This window comes from Bombina bombina, chromosome 9 (assembly GCF_027579735.1).
Source record: "Bombina bombina isolate aBomBom1 chromosome 9, aBomBom1.pri, whole genome shotgun sequence".
NCBI lineage: Eukaryota > Metazoa > Chordata > Amphibia > Anura > Bombinatoridae > Bombina > Bombina bombina.
The window spans coordinates 83,331,078-83,343,265 of record NC_069507.1 but is presented as its reverse complement, the minus strand read 5'-3'; the positions used below and the strand labels follow the sequence as shown (position 1 = coordinate 83,343,265).

Here is a 12,188-nt window from a genome sequence, read left to right as displayed (position 1 = left end):
ACACTTTTCCGGATTTGGGCCACATTAGATCATAGTATTTGGTGTTTCAGAGAGATTGCATTCCATTTGCTGGCATCAGGGAGCTGCTATTACAATCATGGAGACTCCCTGAACTTCAGGGAGAGTTGGGATGTCTGTTATATAAACAGCACACATCATTTTTCTCTCATTTTACCAACTGTTACTGGTAAACTATAAATATCTTGGGAGAAAATATATATCTATATCTATCAATATATCTATATATATCTATATATATCTATATATATCTATATCTATATATATATATATATATATATATATATATATATATATATATATATATATATATATATATGTATATATAAAATGCTTGCATTAGGATATATAATGTAAAAGTATGAGATGATGAACACTGGAATTGAAGTTACATTAAAAATGATTGAGAAACAAAACATTTTCATTTGAAGCTTAAATTACTACAAATTTATTTGAAAGAGGGGTCCTAATCAAAAATCTTTATTTTACCATCATAACTTTAAACTTTTTCCAGGCCTTATATATAGCCACCAAACATCTCTTATGACACAATTTTCACACTTCCCTGATTTGCATAAGTTCCCGCCCAAAATAAGAAAGAAGAAGAGGCCGCGCCCTCTCTGCTAATCAACCCTGTGTACGTGAGGCTGGCTGTGACGTAGGCAGGAGAGAGGTGGGTGGTAGCTAAAGCTGCCTCAAAATGAACGTGGTGACGCATTAAGTTCAGTAAAACAGTGCCCGTCTGTACGGAGCTGTGCTTCATCTCACTCTCGGTTTTCCTGTCTCGGGGTATCAGATTAAGCAGAGGGGGAGGAGTGAAACGCTGAGTGGCATGGTGCCCTCAAGACTCGACGTGACCACAGCTATGGATATAATGTCGCCTGCTTTGTGAAAGGGGACTGCAGTCATCACACCTGGGTACCCGGGGGGCGGTGGTGGCAGTGCCCATCTCACCTCCCGAATTCTCCCAGGATGGCTACCCAGCTCAATACATCTGCTGAGCACTTAGTCCCGGGGAACCTGGCCCATCATCACCACCACTCTCTGGGTGATTCCGAGGTCAAAGACCCAGAACTGCTGCTGAAAGCCCGAGCTGAGAGCGGTCACAAGGCATTGAATGGCTGCGTTCCACTGTCACATCAGGTGGCCGGCCATATGTATGGCAAAGATAAAGTTGGTGTGTATCACCTACAGTCAGTCACTATGATACATTGGAAATACACTGTCGACATTTTTTTTTATTGTGATATATCCACGTGTTCAATGTGATGTTGCATAATATTATTCTTTTTAATGTTTGTTATTTTCACAATCAGGTAAAGTGACAATGATATTGTGGTTTGTAATTTTATGGGCTTTATATTGTGTTTAAAACTAATTATTCAAGTCAAAATAAGTATGAGAGAAAAAATAGTTTAAAACCTATTTTGTAGAATAGTGTAAGTAATTTATTATAACATTTAGTAATGCACTTCCAGTGCTTTTTGGCTTTATGATACTGAGATATTATTATTATTATTATTATTATTATATATATGTGTTGGGGGTAGCACTAAAGAGGATTCCTTTTTCAGTGACACATACTTGGTTTGTATGGAAGGGGTGTTATTTTCTGCTGTATTGGTTTGATGGTTGAATTAGTTGTGGTTTAGATCGGGCATTTTTAGGGTGTGAGGGATTTTGTGTTTACTTTAAATATGAATGTGCATTGGACTTTCATCTTGGGTTTGTCAAGTGTATTTGCAATGCAAAGGTCATTGTAATGGATAAAATGCACAGCATGTGTAGATAGATGACAGGTGCCTGTTATAGTTGTAACCACATAGATCTCACAAATGTTAGAAGTTATGACTTATTAACAGAAATATTTTGCAATAGAAAACAAGGAAAACCTGTTTGAAATGCACTTTGGTTTTTAATGTGTTTTGTTTTTAATTAAATCTGAGATTGGCACTGTTTACATGCCCTCAGGTCCTGATCTCCGAGACTAGTTAGCCAACTTTTGTTTTGTTAATTTTCTGTAAGGGTGTTATTTTTAAAATTAAAATTTTAAAGGGATATGGAACTCAAACTTTCTTTTGGAATTCAGAGCATTCATATCTTTTCTTATAGAGTTATCCTAGGTGAGCTCAGGAGCGTGCATGTGTTTTCAGTCGTTTGCTATAAACAGTGTCACAAACACTGCTGCTATTGGGAGTCAACGTTGCATGCACAACCTTTTTATATTTACAGGTATGCTTCACTAATACAGAGCTTTGTGGAGCTGAAGTTTAACCTGCAAGGATTTTGAAACAGTGCTGTAATCTTCGTGAGATTGCGAGAAAAGGGACTGGCACCATTTTGTTATGCACAGTTCACTCTGTTTTACAGCAGTACAGTGCAATCTGTGTCTCAGTGCTATAGTCTGGCAAATTTTACTACAGTAATTGTCACTATTTCACAGGTACAGTATTTATTGAATACTGTGCTGTGCGAGTGTTTAACTAAATGTAGCACCCCATAATATATGTTGGTTCAAACATGGTTTTTAAACACTGGCAAGTGAAAAGAAAGCTAAAACCACATTATTTCACTTTAGTGTGGTTTTCACTTTACAGCGGGGCTCTGGTCCCTAACCTGCTGTATTTGAAGTGATGGTAAACTCACTGTCCTTACCTCATTGCACCTTGATCTATGTGCTCCAATAAACCTGCATACACATTTTTACCTGATACTTTTATATGTAAAATCTCATGACATTTTTAGATTTCTAACGTTCTTGCATAGCGGCTGCGGTCTCTCTGTAATCGTTTCTGTCAGATGAATTTTGTATCCAATGAAAATCTTAGTCGTTTTTTTCTCGATGACTTCAATGACAGAATTTCTAGGCATGGGCTTGATTGTCTGTCTGTAGCTCCAAACAAGCTCATAGGTGTGCATGAGATCTTTCATCTTTGTTTGGGCTGTATGTCCCTTTAATGGATCCTGGCTACCCTCAACTTACACTGAGACAGAAAAAACATTTTAGCAATTGTGGCTCCCCGGGTTGAGTAGTTGACGGTAGCTAGAAATTGGTATGTTTACATGTGCTCAAGCTTGGGATGTAATTTAAAAACAAACGCACAAAAAAATCTTTATTTGAACTTGCATCAAATTTTTTTTTTTTTTTTAAATGTGCGTATCAACAATCAAACATCTGCATACACAATGTTTTAAAAGCATTGAGAAAAACTATTTTGTTTAGCAAGATTTGCATAGTTTTGCAGTCTGTAAACATACTCCTTGAAAATCCTTTTGAATTGTTTGTACAGTGTTTTCCACAGAAAATGTTGCCAGCCGGGTGGCATTATGAAGTAGCAGTGGGTGGAGGCAGTGTCATATTTTCCAATATATAATTTTCTGCTATTCAAAGCAAATTAATTACATAATTTAACACATGTATTTTAATGATGATTTGTGCAAAAAATGGAACATTAGTAATATGAGCTTAATATTTTAGTCGAGTGGTCAGTAAAATCAGCTGGGTGATGTACCCGCTAAAAAGGTCCTAGGGACAACACTGTATATTATCACCTTTGCTGTGGTCAGTTAAAGGACTGTTAAATATAGTAGAGTTCCAAAATCAACACATAATAACTATGTAGATGTTTTAGATTCTGGATGTTGCAGGAAGCCTTCAGGCAATGGGGATAATAATGGGTTACATTACAGGAAACAAGGGCAAAATAAATGACCGTATTAAACAATTGCTTTTCTTTATTTCTGCGTCATGATGTCTAGGATTGGCCCGTGTAACAAAAATCTCAATGATATTGGTCCTGCAGTTTTAATTTTACCTCATTCCCTATTCTGTATAACCTCTCCACGCCTACCCAAATACACCTCAAACATATGGCTCATACCTATGCTATTACTGCTTCCATTTCGAACATTTATCATATGATGGATTTAAAGGGACAAAAATTAAACTTTCATGATTCAGATAGGGAATGTCATTTTAACTAACTTTCCAATTTTTATCATCAATTTTGCATTGTTCTCTTGGTAAACCTAATTTCTTAGCCTTTGAATGCCGCCTCTTATCTGAATGCATATTGACAGTTTTTCACAACTAGAGGGCGTTAGTTCACGTGTGCCATATAGATAACTTCGTGCTCACGTCCTTGGAGTTACCCTGGAATGAGCACTGATTGACTAAAATGCAAGTCTGTCAAAAGAAATTAAATAACGTTGCAGTCTGCCAAGGCTTAGATACAAGGTAATCACAGGGGTAAAAAGTATATTAATAAATTAACTGTGTTGGTTATGCAAAACTGTGGAATGGACAATAAATGGATTATCTGTCTTTTTAAGCAATACAAATTCTGATGTAGAGAGACTGTCCCTTTTAATGGATATGAAAGTCTAAAATTATTATTATTTTTTCATTGTATAGGTGATTCTGAACTGAAAATATTGATAAATACCTTGTGTTGCCATTTTTCAATAGTTTCCACGAGATCTTACTCTAAAAATAGTTTTTCCGAACCCACCGTGAGGCTAATTTGTATCACTCAGAGTACCAGTACAGTAGATTTGCATAATCAAGGAAATCATGATAAGAAAACAATGCAATAGCACTTCGTCTGAACTTAAAATTAGTAGGTTTTGTTTTTTTTTAAACAAATTTCAGTTGTCTATTACCACTCCCAGTGCATCACGTGACCAGCCAACCACAAATGCATACACATATATTCTGTGAATTCTTGCACATGCTTAGTAGGAGCTGGTGACTCAAAGTGTCAATATAAAGACTACATTTTTGTTAATGTAAGTAAATTGGAAAGTTGTTTAAAATTGCATGCTCTTTCTGAATCATGAAAGTTTAAAGGGACAGTCTACACAAAAAATGTTGTTTAAAAAGATAGATAATGCCTTCACTACCCATTCCCCATCTTTGCACAATCAGCCTCGTTAGATTAATATACTTTATAACATTTGAACCTTGAAATGTCTGCCTGTTTCAAAGGCTCTATTGACAGCCTCTTAGTCACATGCTTTTGTATTTGCTTTTCACAACAGGAGACTGCTAGTTCATGTGGGCCATATAGATAACAATGTGTTCACAGTACTAAATGCAACTCAATAGATTTTTAAAAGTCAGTCATGTGATCAGGGGGCTGTCAAGATGCTAAGACACAAGGTAATCAGAGGTAAAAAGTGTATTACTATAACTGTTGGTTATGCAAAACTGGGGAATGGGTAATAACTGGTTTATAAAAGTATGCAAGTTTCAGTATTGAAAACGTGTATGAAAAGCTATGTAAATAAGATCCAAAGGAAGAAATTCCAGTCTGAGTGGGGGTGGGAGAGATATGTACTACACAGGTACAAATTCTCTCCACCCCCCCCCCCCCCAAAAAAAAAAATCTGGAATACAGTAAAGTAAAAAAAATATATATTGCATTGGATATAACATGCCCTTTAAAAAAAACAACAACAAAAAAAACACTTCAGTTATCATTTTGATATCCTGTTTTAAAGGGATAGTAAATGCTAGGAATTACCAGTGCAACGTACAAAGCGGACTTTAAAGGGACAGTTTACTCAAAAATATTCTCCCCTTTAATTTGTTCCCAATGATCCACTTTACCTGCTGGAGTGTATTAAATTGTTTACAAGTAGCTCCTTTACCCTTATATTGGCATTTGACATTGTTAATTTAGCATGTGGTATCCCCACCTATTCTGAAAGTTTGTGGCCGCGCGTACCAGCTATAGATAAGCTTTGTAAACACAGCCAGCAGAAGAAATTACACTCCCAGTGTGATAAAGCAGAGATAATGTAATAAAATGTTGATTTTCCATTGTTCTCTCAAAGTATTGGTGATTGTTTTAAGGACAGATATAAGATAAAGAAGGAGGTATATGTGCACAATGTGATACAGTAATGAGATCTGATTATACCTACAAGCTCAACCTATTTTATTAGGCTGTGGCTTCAAAACACAAAATCAGAGCTTTAATATACAGAAATAAACCTTAAAAAGCTAATTTTCATAAAGTTTTTAATCTGCAGTTGGTAAAAAAAGCAATTGTAAACACATTAAGGGAAAAAATATTTTACAGTATACTGCCCCTTTAAGTCATGAAGTATAAAATGCTGCAGGACAAGTTTAGTAAAGGCCCAGTCAACACAGTAGATTTGCATAATCAACAAATGCAAGATAACAAGACAATGCAATAGCACTTAGTCTGAACTTCAAGTGAGTAGTAGATTTTTTTTTTCTGCCTATTTTAAAAGTTGTCTTTTTCCACTCCATCAGCCAATCACAAATGCATACACGTACCATGTAACAGCCATTCACAAATGCATATACACTTATTGTTGCACTTGCTCAGTAGGAGCTGGTGACTCAAAACGTTTAAATATAAAAAGACTGCACATTTTGTTAATGGAAGTAAATTGGAAAGTTGTTTAAAATGGCATGCTCTATCTGAATAATGAAAGTTTTTAAATTTGAGTGTCCCTTTAAAGCTAAGGTAGATGAGGTAAAGTGGCAGGCCTGTATCCCAACCATGGACCCATGCCAGTGACTACAGATTAAACAAATGTTCAATTAAAATTATTTACAGAGTATTTTCTCATAAATGCAATACATTACTTAACTGTTGTCCAGATGTCTTTGAATCACCTTGGCTTATACTGTTTGCAAAAATTGAACTGCTAATGGGCTTTAGTGGTAATTAGTAGTAGGCTGAAGGAGTATACTAAGGCTCATTATTTTCTGGTGACTTCAAGCTTTCCATAATGATAATATATTATTCCTTAACATCTCCATACAGTGAGGCATGTTACTTTTGGACCTGGCAAAAGTTATTCTCTTTTTGCCTTTATCTACTAAACTTGCACGTCTAATCCGGACGCACCAGAACACACCTTTTTAGGTCCTATTCATTCTATTACAGTACCATGCCAAATTATTAGACTCATTGTATCACATAGTTCTGTAAAGAATATAAAGAAAAAATGGTTTGCATGGTTGGTTTCTGGTTAACAGTCCCTCTTTAGCTAATTATCTCTGAACAGTTCTCTCGGATACCTTGATGCCTGCATCCTGAATGTGTCCAGCCAAGACTCTGATGGGCAGTTTCCTATGTTGTGTGCATATATCTCAAATTCTTCTGTCAATTCTTGGTGGCGTAGTAACACAATGCTGACCGCCCCAAGGCAGAACATGCAGTGATCTGAGTTGTCATCCCAGAAAATACATCATGTCTGCAGAAAGAACTGGACACATTCAGGAACTATTAGTTTTAACTTTGCAGCACTGCTCTACATTAGGCTGTTCTCTTTAAACAGTGCTGTGCTCTGGCTGTACTATGTAAATTTTCTATAATCCAGTGCATCCAGAGCAAAGTGCTGTTCGAAGTGAACAGTCAAATATGCAGCAGTGCATTGATTGTTGAATGGCTCTGAGATTTTTTCAAACCCACCCCTAGCCTTCTGAATGCAAGATGTTCTTATGAGCAATGCACTTCTTTTTTTTTTTTTTTTTTTTTTTTGGCTACAGCTAATTTGCAACCCAATTTTCAACCACTGCGCTATATTATAAATAAACTTTAATAATTGCTTTATTCTCCAGTCATTGCTTTAGTGTAACTGCCTAATTTTAAAATTGAATTTTATTTAAAAATGAGCTGCAGAATTTTTTTTCACTAAAATCTCATAAGTCTTACCTTTTTGGAGTCAACTGCAAGCGCCCTTCTATTTTGGGTTTAAATCGCCCCCACAACCCTTTCTTAAAGAGACATGAAAACAAAATGTTTTTTCATGTTTCAGATGGAACATACAGTTTTAAACAACGTTTCAATTTACTTCTATTATCTAATTTGCTTCATTTTCTTGGTATCTTTTTGTTGAAGAAACAGCATTGCATTTAGGTGAGCCAATAAGATGAGGCATATATGCACAGCCACCAATGAACAGCTCCTTAGCCTATTTAGTCATGCTTTTCAACAAAGCATACCAAGAGAATAAAGCAAATTAGATAAAGAAATCGGAAAGTTGAATGCAATTACATGCTCTGAATTATGAAAGGAAACATTTGGGTTTTATGATCCTTTAATCTTTACAGAACGACATGAAACGCCTACAATTTATCTTGTACTGCGACATGTATTTTTTTTTTTTTTCCTCCCTTCAACAGGCCAACAGTTTGACAGACTTTCTTTAACAATAAGTCACTTTGTTTACCCATCTGTAAAAACAAATTATACATTTTGTTTTAATTTAACACATATTTTAGTAATCTTCTATCAAATTATGCGTAAATATGTATTTCATATGACTCCAATATAACATGGAATAAGAAATAGTTACAAAATTAAAAAAATAAGTCAACACTATTAAAAATATGAAATGAATATAAAAAATAACTATTTTTGACCAATGGGTCTCATACTCTGGCAAATTACTGTGTTTAAAGGGAGTGCTAACAACCAGAGATTATAATATAAAATGTTAAATTATGCATAGTGCTTTTTGATATATTTTCATTTTTTTCCCCCCTTTTCCTGTAAATTAACTGTGAAAGTTGTGTGTTTTACAGTTTTGAGAATTGCAGTAATACACTGAAGTTTGCAAAACCAGTGGGGGCAGTATAATGCTTTGCAACATTGTAATATTATAAAGGACATGAAAAACAAAAGGTTTCTTACATGATCCAGATAGAGCATGCAATTTTAAACTACTCTAATTTACTTATCACATTTTCTATGTACTCTTGGTATCATTTGTTGAAAGCAAGGATGTGTGCATGTGTATGGCAGCGGTTTTTCAATAATGCTATGCATTTGCTCCAGGCACCTTCCTAGGTTTCTATTCAACAACGAATACCATGGGAAGAAGCACATTTTATGATAGTTAAATTGTAAACTTTTTTTTTTTTTTTTTTTACAATTGTATGCTTTTTCTCTGATTTGTGCAGCTAAGTTAAGGAACAATTGCAAGTTTTGGTAACAAAATGGAAGTGTTTCTTGAATTTTTAAGTAGGAAGAAGCATAAAAGTGCTTAAAGGGACACTAAACCCAAATTTCTTTTATTCATGATTCAGATAGAGCATGCAATTTTAAAGCAACTTTCTAATTGACACCTATTATCAAATTTTCTTAGTTCTCAGCTCCTGAAACATAGGAGCCGGCCCATTTTAGCTTCAGCACCATGGATAGCGCCTGCTTATATAGCAAGAGAATAAAGAAAAATTAATAGGAGAAAAATAGAAATTTTGCTTAAAATGTCATGCTATATCTGAATCATTAAAGAAAAAAATTGGGTTTAGTATCCCTTTAAGGTCCTGGGAAGAACACTGACAATAGTTACTTGGCTTAAAGGGACATAGAACAAGTTGGGATAGAGACAAAATATAATATGTACTTTAATTACTTTACCTGCAAAGTTACACTGCCTCTCCATTAACACTTTCTTTTTAGTTTCTGAATTGTAAAGATTTAACTCCCCCACACATTTCCTTCTATGGCTGTATCTATATTATTATTTTGGTAGAACGCTAAAGAGCATAGGGATTATCTGCTGGAGCATGCCTTGAAGCTGTGAACTCAGTTGAAATACAATGCCTGTGTCTAAAACTGATAATGGGGTGGAGTTGGCTGCTCTAGGCAGTTTAGCTATGTAATTCAGCTTATTTTTGAAGATTATTAAAATTGCCAGCAATTTTTTTTTTTTTTTTTTATTATTCAAACTATTTTACATTAGTCCTTTTTTAGGGTATGCATAGATCCTCAGCATGTTTTATGTCCCTTTTTAATTTTCTGCATTGGTGGTTTGTATTTCAGCTTCATATTCTATTTTTGTGTGTGTGTGTAAAATATATATATATATATATATATATATATATATATATATATATATATATATATATATATATATATATTTATATTTTACCATTTTATACAAAGTAACTTGTACATCTATAACAATGTTGGCTATGGTGGTCTAACATTTTCTGAAAACACTAAGGGGTTGATCATAATCTTGTAGTAGAGTATGTATGTGTATATATATTAATCGATAATAATGAAAAAGAGTTGTCAAGGAATCTCATAATCAATTAGTTGGTCTGTGCACAACACCAGATTCTTTACTCCAATGAGCTCATGCGCATGGTATTGTGTTTTATGGCTATGCCCTTAGCCTAAAGGACGTCTACAGACATTTTACTTTTCACTTTTTTAGGACAGTATAAGTTTCTTTTTAAGTTTACAACTACTCCTGTCTTATGTGCAACCTAGAAATAAAATAGGAGTAATCATTTGGATTGTTTATATTAATTCAGGTGATTTGGGACTATGCTTTGCATGATATAGTGCCGAGCTTGTTATTTATACCTAGCCCTAGATTGATGGCATTTGTTATATGAATTGATGTCACTATTACCTGTTTGTATAATTTTTAGCGGATCGCTTGCTATTGCTGATATTTGTAATCTATAGACACATTTGTAAGGCTGTGTCCTGTTACTGATATATAGTCTTTAGCCCTTTTTGCCTTTTTTTTTTTTTTTTTTTTTTATAGATGTTATTTACCACTGCATATAGATATTCAAGATATTTTTATGTTACAATGAAGTCCAGGCTTACTTTGTGGAGAGGCTCCTTGCATTGGTGGAGAACTAACAAAGATAAATAGCACATCTTGGTAATATTGGCAAAACCCTATTTATGCATCTCAGGCACCTCAACACCATCTGAGCGCCTCTTCTCTGCTGCAGGCAAAATAGCTTGCAAAAAAAAAAAGAGCCAGCCTCAGCAAGAAGCATGTTGACAGAATGTTATAAACAGTGGTAGTCTGTCTACCTCTTTTCAAACAGTTTTTTGTTTGGCTTAATTATAAAAATTTGTTCTGCTGCTTAACAAAATTGGACCAACAGTTGTTTTAATGTAAAGTTTTAATCGGAAGTTTATATTTATAACACTCAGTATGTGGATTTTATTTTAAATATAGGAAAAAATGAATTAATTTTTTATCCGATTAATCGAAAAAATAATCTGCCGATTTTAATCAATTATAAAAATAATCGTTAGTTGCAGCCCTAGTCTCCTTAGACATGAGAATTGTCTAATAGACCAGAGACATTGCAAGCTAGTTTCAACATGTCTTGCCCTCCAGATCTCCTTAAAGGGACACTGAACCCAATTTTTTTCTTTCGTGATTCAGATAGAGCATGCAACTTTATAATTTACTCCTATTATTATTTTTTTTTTCTTCGTTCTCTTGCTATCTTTATTTGGGGAAAAAAAAAATCTAAGCTCTTTTTTTTTTTTTTTTTTTATTGGTGGATGAATTCATCCAACAATCAGCAAGAACAACTCGGGTTATAAACCAAAAATGGGCCAGCATCTAAACTTACATTCTTGCATTTCAAATAAAGATACCAAGAGAATGAAGAAAATTTTGATAATAGGGGTAAATTAGAAAGTTGCTTAACTGCATGCACTATCTGAATCACGAAAGAAAAAGTTTGGATTCAGTGTCCCTTTAAGGCCATCTGTGGCTTGGTGTATGGAGGTGGTTGGTCTCATGGTGTCTAGCTTGGAGATAATGTCTTTCCAGGTTTCACTTCAGATTGTTACAGCTGCACATGCTGAACGAGTGGAATGGCGATCAATTGGATCTGTCTCAACAGATTTCTCTGGACAACCAATCGGGAGAATCGCTCTCTGTGGTTTTTTCCGGATCACTTGTCAAGACCATCCTTGGTGATTGTGACTATGGTTGCGAGTCTGTCAGGATTGGGGAGCTGTTTGGGGTGCAAGGAAGGCACATGGCCTTTGGTCTCAGGAGGTAAAGCTCCCTCCTGATCTCATTTTGGATCTTCGGGGCAATATACAATGCTCTGAAGGCTTGGCCTCTGCTGTGTTGGTCCCAGTTAATCAAATTCCAATCAAACCATATATCCGCAGTGGACATCATCCATCAGGGGTGAACGAGAAGCTCCCTAGTTTTGAGGGAAGTATCTTGGATTCTGGTGTGGGGGAGACCTGCATTTGTTCGCTGTCAGTGATCCACATTCCAGGTGTGGACAACTGGGAAGCGGATTTCCTCAGCAGACAATCATCCGGGAGAATGGTCTCTCCATCCCGAGTGTTTACAGAAGGAAGATCTTATAACGTCTCAATACCAAGCTACCCAGA

General features: G+C 35.2%; 1 protein-coding gene across 1 annotated transcript in view; it reads left to right on the top strand.

Moving 5' to 3' along the window:
- The first annotated feature begins 770 nt into the window (after positions 1 to 770).
- IPMK (inositol polyphosphate multikinase) overlaps positions 771 to 12,188 on the top strand; it is a 103,193-nt gene continuing 91,775 nt past the window's right edge. Inside the window, exon 1 of the mRNA XM_053692231.1 lies at positions 771 to 1,195. Coding sequence (XP_053548206.1) covers positions 991 to 1,195 — 205 coding nt within the window. The 5' untranslated portion in view covers positions 771 to 990. The remainder of the gene's footprint in view (positions 1,196 to 12,188) is intronic.